Consider the following 21,742-nt stretch of genomic DNA (forward strand, 5'->3'; position numbering starts at 1 on the left):
AAAGGTCAGAGGTTGTCATGGGGACAGACAATGGTAGAATCATCTGTTCAAACAGGCCTGAAATTGAAGAACACACTGATCAGAGATCAAATGGTCACATGACCAAAGAAAATAATTCAGACTGCAGTGATTGGTTACTGTTCCCACAGATAAATAACCAACAGCACCCTCCAGTGGTGGAAACACAGATAATATAAAAGTGTATGATGTGGAGAAATGAAATGTTTCACAGACTTATGAGGAAAAATGATCAGATGTGAAGTAAGATGAGGAAGACTCACAGCAGAGGCAGACGCTCTCAAAAACTTCACTAAGCGTCCTTTAACTCTGCAAAACCACAACTTCAGAGAGACTGAGTATTCTTCCCAAATTCCTACATATAGAAACCAGAGATCAGTACACGAGGAGCTCTCCATTAACTTTAATGAAATAAGTCCAACAAAAGAAGAAACCTATTCACTGTGGATTATTCAACATTAACTATCTCGCTCTGCTAAGTCCTGGGTAGGAAATAATTTAAATGAGTGACATATTGATGTATTCTGCTCACTGTAACCTGGTTACAGCAAGATGAATATGTCAGTTTATATTAATCATACCCTCGAGTCATCCTGGAAGCACAGGCTGAGGAGGAGGAGTGGCAGCAATCTTCATCTCTAGATTATCAATCAACCAAAGACCCAGAAGCCAAAAAACCAACCCAAAAAACTGTCCCTTACTCCGAGTTTCTATCTGATTTCTCAGACTTTTTCTCTGATTACATACTCAGCTCAAAAATAATTAGGGTAAGTAATTTTAACACTTTACTGTGATGGAGGGACGTGCGTGTCCTGGCCATGTTCCCCAAGTTAGAGTGCTCTAAGGGAAACTGCTTCTGGGTCAGTGGCCAAACAGAAACGCGATTCAGATGAGCTCTATGAGAGGTAAACTAAAGCACCAGTTTACTGTGTTTTTGAACTATGTTCTCTTTTTACTTAAAGTGCTTGGTTCTCAAATTTTTCACCTTTTAGCTTCCTCCAAAGAAAATGGACTCCAGCCACACCCAGAGAAAGAAGAATCACAGAAACCAGACCTCCTAAGACTGGAAGAATGATAGTGGAGGGAGGAGAGGAGGCTGTTTTTGGTGTGAAGGTGAGGAAAAAATGATGAAGATGGTTTAGTAGATTTAATATCAGGTCAGCAGCGTAGTTCAGGTCTATAAACATGGCCGGGTCCTGACCTCTGACCCTCAGAAAGCTCTGTGGAGATGATCCAAACATGTCAGTAGAACAGGAGTAGAGACCTTCATCAGACTGCTGGACGTTTGTGATGACGAGCTCTGATTTAGGGTCAGATTCAACACGACTTCTATTAAAGAAGAAATAAGCTGAGACTGTGTCACCATTCCTCAGTCTGCAACGCAGAGTGACATCACTTCCTGTTGGCACAGGACGTGGAGGGATCTCCAGGATCAGACCTTTATTGGATCAACAGACACAAACAGAATGATGCAGAGAGCTCATAAGTCTGTTATTGGGATCAAATGTATTTGTGTTCTCGTTGGAGTCTCACTGATTGGTTTCACTTCATCAACTCACCTGCAGAAACAGTCGGTGCAGACAGCAGCAGCACACACACACCTGCAACAGGAGGTCAGAGGTCACTGAGGGTCTCCGGTGACCGTCAGTGGCTCTAATGGGAGCATCATATTCAAAATGAGCTTTATGTTTGATTAAATCACAGCTGAAAGCAGCGACTGAGAGCAGAAAGTGAGCAGCAAAGAGTTTACTGAGCTCAGAGATCCTTTAAAGTTTAATAAGTGATTAAAATATTGATTTTTTGCCTTAATGAGTAAAGCATGAATGTGTTATTTCAAATGAATCAACACTCCTGAGTCATACTGTCAGAATCCTCTAAGCACATGCTGAAGAGGAGGAGTGGCAGCAATTTATGACCCAGATAGAGTCAGGATTCATTTGAAAGCTTGACTCAGAGCCTTGTACACCCCATCACAACTGGAAAACACAAAAAACAGTTCAATTTGTTCATATCTATTGTTATCTCGGCCCTTACTCTGAGTTTCTGATTTGCTTCTTTACTTTCCTGATTTAAAAAAAAAAATCTGATTTAGTTTCCCAGTGATACCAGGGGCTATGCTGTCTAGAGGTTTTTGGCCCTCGTAGGACCTCTCAAGGCAAACTGGTCCTGGATGAGTGGCCACACAAAGAGAGAAGTTCAGCTGATCCCAATGAGAGGTAAACAGAGGAACCAGACTGGACAGTCCCAGCTATTGGGGTTGGTGGGTGGAACACTGCACGTCACCTTTCTGGTGGGGACAAAGCCAGTGTGAGGTTGAACGATTTCGGTTTGATATAGTTGGACTTCCTTCCCTGTATCTTCAGACAGTGGAGTTGGTCCTGACGCTTGTTTGAGCAGAGTGGCCACCTTTTTTGGAGTCATTGACATTCATGTGGATGCTGAAAACGAGTCTCAGCAGTGCATTTAATTCATTATTTGCCTTTGTACAGGAATCTCACTTACCACAGTTTGAGCATGAAAAACTTAGGAAATGGAAATTTAACCAGTATTCTTCTTCCTGTCCTCAGAGTTCAAAGGGGTGTGGTAATTTTAATTTCGAGTAGGTTAAATTTTGAATGCATTCAAGAAATAGGGGATAAGGAGGGGAGGTTTGTGCTAGTAAAGGGGTATCTGGAGGGTATACTGACTACTCTTATAAATGTATATGCTCCCCCAGGATCAGAGTTAAAATGTTTTAAACAGGTCTTTGAAATGATTGTTGTAGAGGCACAAGGTCTTCTAATTTTGGGAGGATATTGGAACGCTCGTCTCAATCCATCTTTAGACTCATCAAACCCACACACCCCGGGATTAAATAAAATAACCAGAAATATTACATTAATTTAAAGGATTTAGGGCTTATAGAGAGAGTTAAACCCCATAAAAAAGGACTATACCTTTCTCTCTCACCCACATTCATTTTATGCTAGATTGGACTATTTCTTTGTTTCAAAAAGACTTTAACAGTGTGGTCAGTTGCAGGATAGGAGTGATGGATTTATCAGATCATGCCCCACTGTATCTGGAAGTAGTGCAAGGAAACGAAAGAAGAGACATCTTGGAGATTAAATACAAGTATTCTATGTCCGTTGAAAGAGCAAATTAGCCAAGATATAATAGATTATGTAGCTGAAAATGATAATGAAGAAGTTTCTCCGAGTGTTTTATGGGATGCCCTAAAAGCGGTTATACGAGGGAAACTTATAGGCTACAGCACCAACTTAAAAAAGAAGAGAAATTAGCACTTAAGAAAACTCCAGGCGCAATTACAATATCTTGAAGATGCCCATAAAATAAGCGCAGATATAAATTTGAATTTAGAAATGAAAAAGAAGAAAAATGAAATTTATGAAAGTTTTTCATGTGAAATACAAAAAATATGGCTTTTTAACAACAAAGATACTATGAGGTAGGAGGCAAATCCGCAAAACTATTGGCCTATAAATTAAAAAAACAACAATTAGAAAATATAATTCACAAAATAAAGGACCCTCAAACAAACAGCATCCTGTACAAATTGGAAGACATTCAGCTGCTTTTCTAAAATTCTACAAAGAACTATACACACAACCTAGAGGGGATGATAAAGGTATGATATCCTTCCTGGACTCACTTTGCTTACCAAAGCTGACTGAAAACCAAAATATAACCTTAATCAAGGACATTTCCAAAATTAAAATTAAAAAGCTATCTCAAAATTAAAACCCAATAAATCTCCAGGCCCGGACGGATTTCCATCAGATTGGTAAAAGGAAATGAAAGAGTTATTGATCCCCTTGATGAAAACAATGTTCAATTATATCTTAAAGACGGGAGTAATTCCCCCATCTTGGAATGAGGCATCTATTTCCTTAATAGCTAAAGAAGGAAAGGACAGGCTTGACTGTGGAAATTACCGCCTCTTAACCAGGACTATAAGATATTTACACATTCTTGCCAAAAGAATTGAAAATATTCTTGTTCAGATAATTAGCTTGGATCAGACTGGTTTTATTAAGCAGAGACAAACGCAAGATAATGTTCACCGAACACTACATGTTATTGATTATGTAGTTAAAATAAAATTCAGATGGTCCTCATGAGCTTAGATGCTGAAAAGGCTTTTGATCGGGTTAATTGGGAATTTCTATACAAAGTTATGGGCAAGTTTGGATTTCATCAATCGTTTATCAGGATCATTCAAGCATTATATAAATCACCAAGGGCAAGAATCAAAGTCAACAGGGCGCTTTCTAATGTTTTCAATCTACAGAGAGGGACACGCCAGGGTTATTTAGTCCTCCACTCTTTGCCCTTTTTATAGCAGCCCTGAGTCAAAGTGTTATACAAAGCATTGATATTACTGGAGTCAGGATCATGGGTCAAGAACATGAGATTTCCTTGTTTGCTGATGATATTTTGATTTACTTGACAAACCCAATTATTACTTTCCCCAAGCTGTTATCACTTCTGGAGACCTTTAGCTCACTATCAGGTTATAAACTAAATATATCGAAGACTCAGATATTAACTTTTAATTATAAGCTCAATCAGGAAATTAAGTCTAAAGTTAACTTGAAATGGGAGTTGGAGCAAATGAAGTATCTTAGAGTAAATATCACTAAAGATCTCTCTAAAATATAAAATGCAAATTTTAAACCTTTGTGTTACAAAATAAATGAGGATATAAAAGATGGAACTTAATACCAATTTTAAATTTCGAGTCACGTATTGATACAGTCAAAATGAATATCTTGCCTAGGATGTGTTATCTGTTCCTAACACTCCAGTTGAAATAACTTATAAACAATTTCAGGAGTGGGACAAAATCATTTCCAGGTTCATATGGCAGGAAAAAGACCACGGATTAAGTACCAAACTATCCAGCTGGCTAAAGATAAAGGGGGGTTGGGGTTCCCATGTTTGAAAGATTATTATGTTTCAGCTCAACTGAGGATCCTGGCGTGTTGGTGCAAGACTACCAAGCAAGATGGGAAGAAATAGAAACAGTTGCCTCAAGAGATTTTCCAATTCAGGCAAGCTTAGGGGACGTGACACTTATTAAAAAAACAAATTAATCAAGGAAACCAATGGATCAACTTGCCTTTAAAACTCTGGTTACAATTTCTTAATAAGAATGATTGAAATGAAGAGGCCAGGATCTTAAGATGATGCACTTATGATCTTGATTTTTTACACAATAAGTTAGATGTGAGTTATATCTACATTAAACAAAGTTGGGAAAGGGAAACAAATATGGTAATTTCAAATGACACCTGGTATCAGCAGTGTGCCTTTCAGTGGAGAATTTCTAGTTCTAATAGATGGAGATGTTTTGGTTGGAAGCAGGGGCGATTTTAGCCCATTTTTGGGGGTGCTGAAGCACCCCCAAAATGAATCAAAAGCACCCCCAAAAGCACCCCCAAAGATTTCTTACTTTTTTTTGACAATATTTGCTGTTTGTGTGACACACTACTAAAAATATAAAAAGCTTACAGTACGTAATTGAGACGGAACATTTTAACAACAAAAGTACAGATAACCCCTCCCCCCTCCGAAAATGGTTTGTTCCAGCTCGTCTTTCCCCTACTCTGGCTCTAGCTCCGTTGCTGCCCGAGCGATGGTGGCTGAGACGCAGCGGAGCGGACGTGGAAGCGCCTGCCTTAAAACAGGACATATTGGCTGCATTTAACCTTCAGTTACTCTTTATATAGTTAGGTAGGAGTCAGGCCATGTTTCTTTTTAGCTGAAAAACATTACACCCAGGTAACCTGCAGTGTTGAAAATGTGTTTCCCGACTATGTTTGCTACCCTATAATCTGTCCTACTCTGTAGTAAAATCAGCAATATTTGATCGTCCTGTTGCTGCCATTGAAATGTATACAGCCTATTTAAAATCTAAAACTTAACATTGTCCGTGGCCTGCTGTTGTTACCACTGTCCTGTTTGAAATGTAAATGAGAGAAACTGGTTATTTTGTCATATGTGCATGTGCCGATATTAAACCCAAGGTACTAACTAGCTGACTGACTGGATGCCCATTAACCTTATAACTCCTGTTGTGTGTGTGTGTGTGTGTGTGTGTGTGTGTGTGTGTATACAGAGAGATAGCCAGGTTCATAATGGATATGAGGAAGTTTTTTCAAAAAAAGGAGCCACATTCAGGTAAAAGTGTAGGATCAAATGATCCATCAATAAAGGAAAATGTTGGATCAGTGTTTCAGTATTTATATCCTTTATTAGATGTTCATGTGGTTTGGTTATTTGCCTTTTGGTTGAAAGTACACTGAGAGAGGACTTTTTTATTAGTGATCTTAATAGTATTTTATTTAATCTAATTGAATACAATCTATTTGTGTATGATTGTCAGTCCAAAGAGGGAGAGAGGAACATGAGGAGAAAGTACAAGGTCAGGAAGAACCAGGTAAGAAAACAGACAGGGAATACTAACAGGCAAAACAGAAACTGTTAAACTGGCAAAGAAAAAAACCCAACTAATTTTACTCACACAATCTGGAAGTTGTGTTCTCCCTATATTAAAGCTGCTATACAGAATCTGCAAAACAAACTGGGTGGTCAGCCCTGGCACTGCATTACCATATTGAACTTCAGTCAGAGGAAGTCACGGTTGCCAAAAACGTTTTGAAGCTCAAGAGTGAGGCTGGTGCCATCCCAGATATGTTAACATTGTACAATCTTCTGGGTAATCAGATCTTCCCCACACTGAAAACTGTTATTCAGGTTGCCCTAACAAACCCAGTTAGCAGCTGTAGCTGTGAAAGGTCTTTTAGAGTCTTGAGTCAGCTCCATACCTGGCTGAGAAGGACCATGGGTCAAAGCAGACTCCAGCACCTGGCTGTGATGTCAGTTGAGAAAGAGATGCTTGAGAGACTTGACCACCAAAATGTGATAGACAGATTTGCCAACCTCAAGGTGAGGAGACATAGGTTAAAAGAAAAGAAAAGAAAAAATCTGCAGAGCCATAGTAGTATCTGCCTTAAAGATCTTTTCATACATTGTATACATTGTACCATAGGCCAAGGTGTCTCAATTTTTCAAATTTTTTAATAATATTTTGTACATTTCAAGGACTCTTCTATTTTTGGAGTGTATTTTTTATGTATCTGTATTATATTACACATACACTTTAAAAGTGAATCTCTGTCCAAAAAATGCACTCAGTTTACTTTTTACTCACTATGAGCATCATTCATTATTCTTCCGCAGTAATTAAGGTTAGGATATGGTTTTTTTTTTCAAATTCCAATCCATTCTTCTTTAGCAGCATTTAAATAACCTTTATCAGATTTGATGGTTTTGTTACAAACTTTTCAAAAAAGTGTTTTGCTTTTCTTTCACAAATGTGGGGATTAAATTGTGTTAAAATGTACAAAACAGTGATGTCATGTTTTGTGACGAGGACCCAGGCACAGAGAGACTTGATGAATTTAAGAATCTTATGATTTAATGAAGAAATTTGCAGACTTGCACAGAGATGGTAAAATTATGATGACTGATAACGGAGATGAAGACAACAGACGACGAGGACAGGAAGGAACAGGTTTAAATGCACCAAGGAGACAGTCAGAGGGAACTTGGGACAACTGGAGACATTTAAGGATGCAGGGACTCACAGAGACAGGGAAGAAGTCTCATTGTGACGAGTAAAGTTTACCTTGCCTGGATGGGCAGCTCTCTGGGTGCTCAGCACCCCCAAAGCTCTGATCCTAGAATCGCCCCTGGTTGGAAGAGTCTCTGTAGGTTTTTATTACACCTGCACAAAGTAAACATTATTCTAATCACTCCAGCTGCTGGAGAAACTGTGGGGCCCAAGGAATAAAACACTTCCACTTGTTTTGGTCTTGTCCATTGATCAACACCTTTTGGGGTATCGATTCACTCGGAGTTACAGACCATTTTTAGTGTGCAACTCCCCTTTAATTGGGATGAATTTTGTTTGGATATTTATACTCAGTAAATGTAGATAAAAACTCCAAGCTGTTATATGGTATTCTGAGTCTGGCTGCCCCAAAGACTTTTACTAAGAAATGGCTAAGTGTGAAAATCCCATCACTAAATGACTGAAACGAGACTGTTTATGTTGTTTAAAATGGAAAGAATTACTTTCTCTAACAGATTTCAATATGATACATTTATTGAGATTTGGGATAAATGGAAACATTACATTTTGAATCTTTGTAATTCTGTACGCCATATTTTTGAACTGCTAAGTGTGTATATGTGTGTATGTGTGTATATGTGTGTGCATATATGTGTGTGTGTGATGTATATGTGTGTATACATATATATAACTAGCTGGTACACCAGCTTGTTTATTTTTGATTACTTGTTTGTTTTTTGTTCTTATAGGTTGTTTTATGTTACGTTCCTTATTTAAAAAATCTTCTTTGTTTCTGTGAAATTCTAAATAAAACAAAGAAATATTGTTTTTTCCCGACCCTGAAAGTTTGTGATGAGCCAGTTTCAAAGGTTTCTAAACAAACAGAAATATAAAAACTGTTTCACTGAAGCCAAACTCCACATGTCCACCAGAGCTCTGTGACTGCACACAGCCAACAACACACACAGCAGGATGTTCACTCCAATCATGTCACTAATGCTGCTGTTAAAATGCATCAACATGTAATTAACACAGCACTAATAATCTATGAATGAACTGTATGGAGCAGTTATTGTTTAATATGACATTAAACCTGCAGTGATAACCACAGCAGCACTTCCTGTTTGATTCATGTACAAACACAGTGACAGACAGCTGCTTTGTCCCTGCAGTCTCTGCTTTTCTCTGGAATATTGTCCTCATGTCCAGGGATGCTGCAGTCTCTGCACGATGATCAGGTGTAGCCCACCTGAGGGCTGAGTGGGATCACATGACGTGGATCAAAGCTTTGCCCACTTCTCTGTGTGAAACTGGAACATGTGATGTTACATGTGTGTCATTATGAGACCAGCCTGGATCCATCTGATGCTCTCTCTCTGACTCTCCTCTGTCTGCTCCTCCAGGATGTACAAAGAGTCCGACTGGAGCACAGAGTAAAAACACAGATGCCTCTGTTGTTAAACCAGCTGATGGATGAAGAGCAGACCCTGCTTTTGCTTTTCAACAAACAGCAGAGAAGAATATTATGATCATGCATGTACTTTTTATCTATGTCAGTGTGACCTGAACTGTAATGTGAACGTAATGTAATCATGCTGCATTAGAACTCAGTAATTGTATATATTTATTTTAAGTAGCAAAGTCCTTATTGTAGTGTATAATCTATAAAGAAACAGGATGTTGTGACAGAAAATTCTGACTTTATTTTTACTTTTTATTTTATTTCTTTTATTTTGAAGTATCTAAGTGTTGAATTGTGACGTGTAATCTAGAAAGAAACAAGATACTGTGTCAGAAAATGTCAAGTTTCATCCTTTCACTGTGTTAAACTGCAACCTGATATCACAGCAAAGGTGAAATGGGTGAATGGAGGTGTTCATGGTATTGGGGGTAAGGTAAGGCCACTTTTGGCCACGAACAAGCTGAAAGGGTCGTGATTTTGAACAAACCCAGGGCGTTAAATAATTAAATCTGTAATTATTCAAATTTGTCATTAATTAATGAAAATTGGAAATAAATAATTGATACATTTTAATGAAATTAATGAAACATTTAAATAAAAAAATATTGGTGTATTTCTTTAATTCATGTTGGCACTCCCGACCCTCCATAAATGTGGCTGCAGCAGCTGCTCCATCATAAACACTCCTGGCTGTGGGACAGTGGGAGGAGGAGTCAGTTTACAACAAATATGAACAACTGTGAGCTGATGTGGAGCAGTCCAGTGGAAGAGTTTGAAGAAGTTAAAGACCAGTGAAGTCTTTACCAGCAGTGAAAAATCATCATCTGCAGCTTAAACACTAACAGGCTCCGCAGCTCAGAAGGCATGCTCAGTGGTGACATCATCATACTCTCTGTCCAATCCCTGACCTCCTCCATCACGCTGGGTCATCTCCATGGAGACGGCTGGTTTGTTCTTCCTGCTCCAGCAGATGGACAGCAGCAGACCGGTGGAGATGCAGTACGGACAGAAGACCACTAGATGGCAGAAGAGTCTGAGCTCAGAGGGAGGAGGAGCTGAAGGACGAGGAAGCAGAGAGGAGGAGTCAGGAGTATAAAATCTTCTGCTTCTAAACATGCTTTTGTTTCAGTGCACACACAGCTGGACACAATTTGTCACACACTTTGAATTGTACGTCATTGTTGCTGCAGAGTAGTTTGTCTTTAACAGACACTGTAATCACACATGAATTATTTCATGCTTACACAGTAATAACCTGTTATCTATGTGCAGCTCTGACCTTTGACCCTAAGTTTCCAAGTCAGATGATCCAAACTTGTGGATGTGGGGGTTCCACTGTTACTGTGGACCATCAGAGTTTTAGATCAGAGAAAAAAGAAACTCCCATCATGGATCAGGTCTCAGCAGGAGAGGAACCTGAGTGCAGTAGATACTACTGTGACTGGTGCAGATATCAGTGTGTATTGATCAGCTGAAGAGAGCACAGTGGTGCAGTGGTCAGCACTGTCCCCTCACAGCAAGGAGGTTGATTTTAGCCCCAGCTGGGTGATTTCTGTCCGGTATGTTCTAGAGATGGACCGATCTGATATTACGTATCAGTGTCGGTCTGATACTGACCTAAATTACTGGATCGGATATCGGAGAGAAATAAAAAATGTAATCTGATCCATGAAATATCACAAAAGCACCTCAGAAAACTCGCGACATGGCGTCACTCAGATCATAACCTTAGCACAGGGGTCCCCAATCCCCGTCCATGAGGGCCGGTGTCCCTGCAGGTTTTAGATCTCACCCTGGGTCAACACACCTGAATCACATGATTAGCTCATTACCAGGCCTCTGGAGAACTACAAAACATGTTGAAGAGGTAATTGAGCCATTTAAATCAGCTGTAATGGATCAAGGACACATCTAAAACCTGCAGTATATTTATTGAATACAGCTGTAGCAGAATAGCTTTGGTGTTATGTTGTTTTTTTAATTTAACTATGAACTTCTACACAATGCAGCAAGATATTTAAAAAACAGTTTTATTAATTAAAAATTACACTATATCGGATTCATATCGGTATCGGCAGATATCCAAATTTATGATATCAGTATCGGACATAAAGTGGTATCGTGCCATCTCTAGTATGTTCTCTCTGTGGGTTCTCCAGTTTCCTCCCACAGTCCGAAGACGTGACCACAGGTTGGTTGATTTTAAATTAGCTGTGGGTGTGAAGCAGATATGAGTGGGACCTGTAGTCCAAACACTTTGAGTGGTCAGTAAGACTAGAAAATCTCTGTGGGAATATTACACTGTGTGAACTCAAACAGGCTTTAAGACACTAACAGGTGGACTGTGCTCTGGGTCCAGACCCAGAGGCTGTCCCACACAGGCTTGGACCTGCAACCAAAGCACATTCAAAACCTGAGAGGACACTTCTGTTTTGACTGGTACAGCCTTTCTGGTCTTTACAGTAGTGGTTCAGCATCCCACGGGATACTACTCGGCCAATCAGCTCTGTGCATTCCAGGTGGTAAACACTGTGCAGTGCTGACAGCTGACAAGACGGTAGAAAGAAAAAGAAAGCCTCCTGATTAAGGAGCAGAGTGTGGTAACAATATTTTTAAGTGCAGCAGTAATGAAGGAGGACTCTGTCTGTGGCTCCTCCTCCAGAGGACTTTTCTCCCTCCTCCTTCATTTATTAGTGTTTGTTCTTCATCCTCTACTCACCTGCAGGAACAGCGAGAGCAGACAGCAGCAGCACACACACACCTGCAACAGGACAGAGGTCACTGAGGGTCACCAAAGGTCAGAGGTCATGATGAGTACAGACAGGTGTAGGAACATCAGCTCACCTGCAGCAGTCAGCAGAAACAGGCCTGAAACTGAAGAACACACTGATCAGAGATCAAATGGTCACATGACCAAAGAGAAGCATTCAGACTGCAGTGATTGGTTACTGTTCCCACACATCAATAAGCCACAGCGCCCTCCAGTGGTGGAAACACAGATAATACATGAAACATGAAGGAGACTCACAGCAGAGGCAGACGCTCCGTCTCAGACAGCCGTCACCTCCACAGCTCCACAGGTCTGCTCCCCGACCTCCTACATCACACAGAGAAACATCAGCACAGGAGGAGTAATGGTGCACATCGAACTCATGTGATGGTTGGTGCTGACAGCGTGATGGTGTTTGTGAGACAGTAGGAAGTGCTGTGAACTTGTTGTTCCTGCAGACACATGAGTGGAAGGAAACCTGGGACCAGCTGAATGTGTGATGTGTAAACACAACTCCTCTGTTTTCAAACGCACAAACATTATTGTTCCAACTCATCCTGCAGCAGGTTTTAAAAGAGTTGATGGGAGCGCGGCTGCTCTCGTCAGCTTTAAGGGATAAAGGAACAAGACTTTGACTTCTGTGCAGGTTTATCACCTTTTAGTTTACTGCAGAGGAACAGAACTCCACCCAGAACCAGAACCAGGAGAACCCCAGAGACCAGACCTGCTACAACTGGGACCACGAGAGAGGGTGGAGGAGGAGGAGGAGGAGGAGAACAGGGAGGACGAGTAAAAGGAGATTTTACAGGAGGAGCAAAGTTTGTGGAGGTGCTTGAAGGAGGAGGACAATGAGGAGGATGGATGATTGTAAGAGGATCTGCAGGAGAGATGATGAAGATGGTTCAGTCAGTTTATTATCAGGTCATAATCATCACTTTACATCAGCTTTTAAACAGGAAGTGATGTCAGTGTTCTGACCTCTGACCCTCAGAGAGCTCTGAGGAGATTTTCCACCCTGATCAGTAGCACAGTAGAGACCTTCATCAGCCTGCTGGATGTTAGTGATGATGTGCTCTCGTTCAAGACCATGATGACTTCCTTTGATGAAGAAATAAGCTTTGACCGTGTCACCATTCCTCTGTCTGCAGCGCAGAATGACATCACTTCCTGTCCTCACAGGAAGTGCAGGGATCTCCAGGATGACAGCTTTATCAGACCAGCAGAGACAAACAGAGTTAATGAGAGCAGAGTCACAGAGACAGAGACACAGCTGGAACATCTCACCTTTAGTGTCTGATTGGACACTGAAGGAGACTCTGTCACTCTGCTGTCCAGAGGAGTCCTCACACCAGAAGGTTTCACTGGGAGCAGAAAGATCCACAACACAGTAGGAACCAAGAAGCCTCCCAAAGCCTGGAGCTGCTCCACAGTCCTCAGTGAGTCCTCCTCTGGTCCTCTTCACTGTCCATCCATCAGCTGTCTGTCCATCATCAACACAACTCAGATCCACTGAAGATCCACTGAAGACCTGCTGAAGGTTTGGACCGACAGACAGAGACACTGGAGGACACACACACACACACACACACACACACACACACACACACAGAGTAAGTGTATTTGTGTTCTTGTTGGAGTCTCACTGATTGTTTTCACTTCATCAACTCACCTGCAGAAACAGTCGGTGCAGACAGCAGCAGCACACACACACCTGCAACAGGAGGTCAGAGGTCACTAAAGGTCAGAGGTCACAAACAGGCAGACCACAGTCTGGACCCAGACCCTGTCAGATCCAAACCAACAACCAAATCAGATTTTCCAACCTGCAGTCAGCTGATGTGACTAACGTGGAGCTGAAGCTTGTAAGAGGTGACCTTCCACCACTGAGACGAGTTTCTCAGCTTTGACTCTGAGCATCGTCACCATGTTTGGCTCCACACACTAAAGCAGTTTCTCCACAGTCAACATAATCACAGCTAAATATGGTTCCCAGCTCATCAGTGAGCTCCTCCACATGTGTGTGAGGCTCTGAGTCAGCCAGGGTTAAAATCCTGGCAGCACAAGCTGGAGCTCAGTTTACTCACAGAGCAGAAACGTGCAAAAGCACAGCAGAGTGGAAACTGTGGTTGAGATGTGTTACCAGTATAACTGAGACACAGTCAGTGTGTGAAACAGAAAAGAGGAAATTCAAGTTCTTTCTCTTTTTATTTATCTCCCTTTGAACATGCATCACATTGTATTATGTTAAAATGGAGCATTATGCACATGGACAGTCTTACATATGTGTTTACTTCTATGTTGCATCTACATATCTGTATCTGTGTGTTTATGTTTGATCCTCTGGACTTTTGCTTCAAGACATTTTCTCTGACACGACCTCTTTAAACTTTAGTTTAATACACCTGGTTTACTTGATCATTACACACACACACACGGTTACCAAGACTACGTGAAGTACCCTCAGAAGATCTACTAGATTATGTGAATGCAGGACCACACCTACTGCAACCAGCTCATCTACACCACAGCAGGAGAGATCAGTGAGATGCTACAAGCAGCAGTGGCCTCCATGGAGAAGGAGACTAGAGGCCAAGGTCAAAGTATCACGGAGGGAGGTTGAAGTGGTCTTGAGCAGCAGTTCTCCAGGGTTTATGATCAGCATTCAAGTTTTTTCTTTGGACATATTTGGTTGTTTTCTCACTGGTTTCCAGTCGAGTGGAAGTCAGCAGGAAGTCACATGTTGTTAGTAGCATTAGCTTCAAATTCAGAACAGGGTGCTCTCTGTGGCCTGTGCTGTTTTCTTTAAGGTGGATGGAAGAGTCAGCACTGAAAATCCACCACGCACAGACCTGTACCTACCCCCATCACTCCCACAGATGGTTTTAAAGGTGAGTGAAAAGAGGCAGCAGTAATACAGAGATGCTATTTCCTGAGGAGTTTGTACTTTTTCATGTATTTACCTTAAATGGCCTGGCAAAATGGTAAATGGCCTGTATTTGTATAGTGCTTAACTAGTCCCTAAGGACCCCAAAACGCTTTACACATTCAGTCATCTACACATTCACACACTGGTGATGGTAAGCTACATTATAGCCACAGCCACCCTGGGGTGCATTAAGGCTGCTAGACACTGGCAGCACTGGGCCCTCTGACCAACCAGTAGGCAACAGTGAAGTGTCTTGCCCAAGGACACAACGACCGGGACTGTCCAAGCCGGGGCTCAAAGCGGCAACTTTCCGATTACAAGGCGAACTCCCAACTCTTGAGCCACGATCGCCCCGGACTGGCAGCCTTCCAAATCTCATCCTCTATATGAACATGTTCCCTCCTTTCATCCCTGAGGGAGGGTTGATTGGGACCCACAACCGTTTTCACACCTTGGCTCATGTGATTAGGTAAAGGATCATCAGGAGGTCCTTTGTCCCTCTTTGGGGGGAAACTCCCACTGGGTTTAAATCTGGGACTCTCCACCATTGGACCTTAGAACTGAAGAAGCTTCTCGGGTGAAACGTCTTCAAGCAACTCAAAGAAGTCCAGACGCTTTTCTTTCCAAGCTCTGTGGCCCACCCATGCACAGACCTGTACCTACCCAAGGGCGTAGATTTGGCATGGACGGAAGGGACATGTCCTCACCAATATCCAGAGATTATTGAATTGCCCCAATAATTTGATCTCTTTGAGTAAAGCAAAACAAACCCGATAGAAGAAAAAAACGATCTGTCAACATCTCATTCACCCAGCGGTGCAGAAAGAGTTAAATTACGTTCTCTACTGGAGTCCTACGTCATGTGACAAATATTTCAGGGAGCTCTGTTTAGTTTTAGCAGCGACAAGCCTGCGCTGCGAGGACCTGCAAGGAGGAGAGGAGGACGGCAGCAAAAAGGAAGAACCTGAATATTAGAAAGTATTTTTCAAAGAAACCTGTAAGTGACTCAAAGCTAAGTTAACTCATAAAATGTGTCCGTCATAATAACGTTACAGGCTATGCTAGGCTTTGGCACACATCAGTCTAAAATTGTATGTAACCATGAATAACGTGTTTTGCAAACTAACTCAAAAACATGCAGCACTATTAGTTCTCTCAGTCTCAGAGTAGCATTTCTAATTTTGATTGAAACTGTCAGAGAAAACGGCAGCCTCGAGCAAGCCAGGATATTAGTTTACAGAGGCTGTTAAAATTAAATGTCTAACGTTAAAATGTTGGTGACACAGTAATTTCATCCTAATGGTACTGACATTTTCATAGGGTTCATTTTTCAGACAAAATATCATGAGGTAGTCAAATATTCCACCTTGTAGTGCAGTTTGAACATTTTTTTAAAACAATGCCCTCACCCTACAAACATTACTGATGAGTGACTCATCAGTAATGTTTGTATAGTGTCACTAAAATGTTTCATCATTTTGCTGAGAGATCTTTTACTTCGTGGTAATCTTAGATGAGTAGTTTTATGGACAAAAACCACCAGGTCATTCAGTGTTCCCTTAGTGCTAATGCATCAGAGATGTTGGTGTACTATAACTGAAGTAATTTTTGGTAAGTCCTTTTCATTTACACAGTGTCCTAGACCACTGAAATCAGTATTTTAAAATGCTTTTCCTGCTTGTTTAACTATAATTATTAGTGTGTAGTCACTCTGGTGTACTGGAGAATTATTAATGTGTATAAAAGTCTTTATTTAAATTCATGACCTGATGGCATTGTTTTTGTAAACTGTTATTAAACGACGGTAAACATTAAGTAGACTGAACTCAATTTTCATCAGTTTGTTATTAGATCTCAGGTTAGGTAAGTTACCTGTACTTTTAATTCAAAGAGCTGATCAACTCAGTTTATTTGAGTTGTCTTAAATTAGAAAAACTAAGTAAGCTGGAAATTTTGACTGTATGGTTTGAAAATGCCACGTCACTACCGTCCTCCTGCTCTCACAGATCAGTCCGCGTGTTCATGGTGCCGCCATTTTTTTCTGGAATATGTTGAGCAAACCTGGAGAAGCTTCAGCTCAAGAGATTATTGTTGTCACTGCTGTGGATCTTTACCTGATACACTGACTCAGTGAGTAAATGTTTACTCTTATTCAAACTGTTTTTGTGCCTTCTCTCAGTTTAGCACCAGGTTTATGAACTTGCTAGCTAGCTAGTGTTAGCCTAGCGTTGCTGCTGCCTCTGGGCTCATGTTACTTAAAAATTAACCCACAGCTTTAAAAACATTATATAAAATCTCTCAGTGAAGTTTTCTGTTGATTGTTTGAAATAGAAACGTGAGCAGATACCAGATAAGAGCCCAGCTGTTAGGGGCGGGGCTTGTTTTCAACCCACTTTTATAACATATGAACTGCATCTTCTTAACCTCTGTAGGGAGTGCAGAATTATTAGGCAAGTTGTATTTTTGAGGAATCATTTTATTATTGAACAACAACCATGTTCTCAATGAACCCAAAAAACTCATTAATATCAAAGCTGAATGTTTTTGGAAGTAGTTTTTAGTTTGTTTTTAGTTTTAGCTATTTTAGGGGGATATCTGTGTGTGCAGGTGACTATTACTGTGCATAACTATTAGGCAACTTAACAAAAAACAAATATATACCCATTTCAATTATTTATTTTTACCAGTGAAACCAATATAACCTCTCCACATTCACAAATATACATTTCTGACATTCAAAAACAAAACAAAAACAAATCAGCGACCAATATAGCCACCTTTCTTTGCAAGGACACTCAAAAGCCTGCCATCCATGGATTCTGTCAGTGTTTTGATCTGTTCACCATCAACATTGCGTGCAGCAGCAACCACAGCCTCCCAGACACTGTTCAGAGAGGTGTACTGTTTTCCCTCCTTGTAAATCTCACATTTGATGATGGACCACAGGTTCTCAATGGGGTTCAGATCAGGTGAACAAGGAGGCCATGTCATTAGTTTTTCTTCTTTTATACCCTTTCTTGCCAGCCACGCTGTGGAGTACTTGGATGCGTGTGATGGAGCATTGTACTGCATGAAAATCATGTTTTTCTTGAAGGATGCAGACTTCTTCCTGTACCACTGCTTGAAGAAGGTGTCTTCCAGAAACTGGCAGTAGGACTGGGAGTTGAGCTTGACTCCATCCTCAACCCGAAAAGGCCCCACAAGCTCATCTTTGATGATACCAGCCCAAACCAGTACTCCACCTCCACCTTGCTGGCGTCTGAGTCGGACTGGAGCTCTCTGCCCTTTACCAATGTGGCCCATCAAGACTCACTCTCATTTCATCAGTCCATAAAACCTTAGAAAAATCAGTCTTGAGATATTTCTTGGCCCAGTCTTGACGTTTCAGCTTGTGTGTCTTGTTTAGTGGTGGTCGTCTTTCAGCCTTTCTTACCTTGGCCATGTCTCTGAGTATTGCACACCTTGTGCTTTTGGGCACTCCAGTGATGTTGCAGCTCTGAAATATGGCCAAACTGGTGGCAAGTGGCATCTTGGCAGCTGCACGCTTGACTTTTCTCAGTTCATGGGCAGTTATTTTGCGCCTTGGTTTTTCCACACGCTTCTTGCGACCCTGTTGACTATTTTGAATGAAACGCTTGATTGTTCGATGATCACGCTTCAGAAGCGTTTGCAATTTTAAGACTGCTGCATCCCTCTGCAAGATATCTCACTATTTTTGACTTTTCTGAGCCTGTCAAGTCCTTCTTTTGACCCATTTTGCCAAAGGAAAGGAAGTTGCCTAATAATTATGCACACCTGATATAGGGTGTTGATGTCATTAGACCACACCCCTTCTCATTACAGAGATGCACATCACCTAATATGCTTCATTGGTAGTAGGCTTTCGAGCCTATACAGCTTGGAGTAAGACAACATGCATGAAGAGGATGATGTGGACAAAATACTCATTTGCCTAATAATTCTGCACTCCCTGTATTTTAATTCTTTGTGGCAGCTTTTCACATTACATCAAAGTCTTGCAAGTCTAGAAAAGGAGCTGTTGGACAGAAAGACATCAGCTGAGTGGGAAGTATTTTGGTTACAGTTTACTTCCCACAATATATTAGTAGCTGTCACATTTATATTAATCAGGCTGAACTTGAATCATACTTTAGATCAAACTCGCTGTTTCCTTTATGCTTTGGTTTCCTGTCTTCTGTTATTAGACCTGAGATGTGACTGCTCTGTGCTGTTGTTGTTGACTCCAGTTAATCCTACAGACATGCTGTGTAAGTAACAAACAACAACAGTTTGGTCTGCATTTATTCAAAGATCATATCCCACAGACTTAGTTTAGAGGGTCCACACTGTCTGCACTGTATATAGTGAAGTCTGCAAGTTTTTGAACAGTGAAATTTGTTTTGTGGCCAAATTATTCTATTTTTAAAATTATTTTTTCATGACATTATCATGTGTCGGGTGGTGGTCACAGCTATCAGTGAATGTCACCTCTCTGGTGGGGGTGGAGCCTAAGATTGAGTTTAAATTGAGTTCTTTTCAATAGCAAATGCTGGAAAACATGTTTTAAGAAAGCAAAGAAGTTGTTGTTCTAAAGAATCTGATTTTTTGCTTGCAGGACACCAGCAGATATGAGTCCTCCATCACAGATGGTTGGTCAGTGACCTGCAGGTCGAAGGTCATTGCATCTCCAGCCCACATCCACTGCCACTGTACTGAAGGGAAGTTAAAGACTTTCTGCTGCACTTACATTTGGATCAGCTCGATCCATGACAGTCACTCAGGCAGTGATGCCTGGACTGGAAACAAGCATCCTTAAAATATTACAACACACCAGCTCCTGTGTTTGAATGTAAAACAAATGTGTTGTTTGATCTGGAGACTGAACAATAAATAAATTTTATTTTGATTATAGAAGTAATGTAACTACAAACTAACTTAATAAACTAATAATAATAAACTAATAATAAGAATAATTAAATCTGAGACGTTGTTTCATTGTAAGATTATAACAATGATGACAGTATAACTGTTGTTGTTCAGCAGAACAGTGTCCAGGATGTTGGCTGTTGTTTTACATTTCAAAATAAAAGTTGGGCTGATTTAAACACCATTACAAGAAGTGTTGTTAATTATTCTCTTTGAATCACATTTGCATTCAGTGTTATATTAATATAAGTTACTGCAAGTTGTTCTTTAATGTAGCAGAACTTGACATGTTTGTCAGTGGGTGAACAATCAGTGTTACACAGTCATCAAGTTATTCTTAGAACTGTACACTTAATGAATAAGTTGTCCTAATATAGTCATCTTAAGCTTTACTCTGTTTTTTTGAGGCAACAAGTTTATTAGTTTTTTTTAGTTCTGGGAGCTAATTAGATTTCACAGTGTGGATTTAGTGTCTGTGTCTGTCCTGCATCACAGTTTCCCACATTCCCGGCTGTGTGTAGCAGAGCAGAGGTTCCATTCAGTTTAATGCTGATGAATAAATGAGCAGCAGCTCTGAGTTTGACTCACCGAGGAGCAGAGAGACACACGGAGTCTTCATCGTGTCTGGATGACGACTGAACATCAGTCTGAGCAGCAGCGAGACGCCTTCAGCTTCATCACTTCCCCTTTAACAAGTTTAACACATGAAGTGTTTCACTGGCTGAACTCCGCCACACTGTGTGGTTGGTGAGGGCGGGGCTTACTTTACTGCGCCGCAGCCTGTAGTTATCATGTACCAAGCTAAAGTTCATCATTGTCCCAGCACACAGACCACTCAGGAAAAGGACAAAGCCCACCATCAGAACCATTAACACCTTTTCTGAGGAAGCTCTGGCTCAGCTGCAGGACTGTTTTGCGCTCACAGAGTGTCTCTGAACAGGACGACCTAGAGACTCACACAACCGCAGTGCTGGGTTACATCAAACACTGCATGGACACTGTCACAACGGAAAAGTGCGACAAACCGTAAACCCTGGATGACAAGTAAGGTTCAGGCATGTTAAAGGCAACTCTACATACGAATCTGGGGACCAGGACATGTAGAGCAGAGCAAGAGCAGACCTTAAAAAAGGCATCAGAGCAGCAAAACTGGACATTTCAAACAAGTTATCAGATCTCCTCTCTGATAACGACTCCAGGAAGGTATGGGAGGGCCTGAAACACATCACCAACTACAAAGGCAACGGGACAAATACAGATAACATGGACATCTCATTAGCAGAGGAACTTAAACACTTCTTCACCCGCTTTCACTGCAAGTAACTGTACGTGTAACATGCAACATGTAATGTGTAACTTTACATGTGACAATAAAGACTGACTTTACCACAGGGGTGTGTGCTGAGTCCACTCCTATACACCATCTACACCAGTGACTGCACCCCCATGCATCATCAACATCATCATCACATCTGTCAGCAGGTGTTTCCACTTCCCCTTTATTTAAGTCCTCTGTTTGTTCAGTGTCAGCTCGTCTGTTCTCCTCCTACCACGTCACGTCAGGACTTTCACGATGCTCAGGTTATATTCATGTTCATGTCCTTCAGAGTTTTTCTCACACACCTGTGCAGAGTTGTGTTCATGTCACTGTTTAATAGTCAGTCATTCCAGTTTAGGCTTTAATTTAGTTTTGTTCCCGTTCGCTTTGTGTTATCAGCCACAATAAAAGGCTGGCTTTGTGTTTAAAACTTCAGCTGCTCTCTCTAGTGTCTGTTTGTGGGTCCATCCCACTGTTACCCCGCCATGACAGAGGTTTAGTTAAAGCTTTATGGACACTGTGTGTGGAGTCCCTAATGTGGGATCTGTACATGTGATCAGCAGTATATTCTCCACACTACAGTGGAGACTATGTCTGCTGAGAAAATGTTTTTTACAAACACAGTTTCTCTCATGTTTCACATACAGATAAATCATTTATGACACACCTCCAAATTTCTTTGT

At 41.0% G+C, this 21,742-nt stretch overlaps 2 protein-coding genes across 2 annotated transcripts in view; both read right to left on the reverse strand.

Annotated features, from left to right (window-relative positions):
• The window catches only part of LOC109201617 (CST complex subunit CTC1), a 172,798-nt gene that overhangs the window by 88,757 nt on the left and 62,299 nt on the right, over nucleotides 1-21,742 (reverse strand). The window lies entirely within an intron of this gene.
• LOC109201627 (uncharacterized) lies at nucleotides 9,975-21,176 on the reverse strand. The gene is made up of 10 exons (XM_025905288.1): nucleotides 21,129-21,176; nucleotides 20,330-20,427; nucleotides 13,559-13,600; nucleotides 13,174-13,449; nucleotides 12,868-13,095; nucleotides 12,545-12,766; nucleotides 12,148-12,216; nucleotides 11,964-11,993; nucleotides 11,839-11,880; nucleotides 9,975-10,174 (listed from the first exon to the last, which is right to left on the reverse strand). The coding sequence occupies exons 2-10, from the start codon at nucleotides 20,382-20,384 to the stop codon at nucleotides 9,975-9,977; spliced, it is 1,164 nt and encodes a 387-aa protein (XP_025761073.1). The 5' UTR covers nucleotides 20,385-20,427; nucleotides 21,129-21,176.

This window comes from Oreochromis niloticus, linkage group LG3 (genome assembly GCF_001858045.2).
Source record: "Oreochromis niloticus isolate F11D_XX linkage group LG3, O_niloticus_UMD_NMBU, whole genome shotgun sequence".
Taxonomy (NCBI): Eukaryota; Metazoa; Chordata; class Actinopteri; order Cichliformes; family Cichlidae; genus Oreochromis; species Oreochromis niloticus.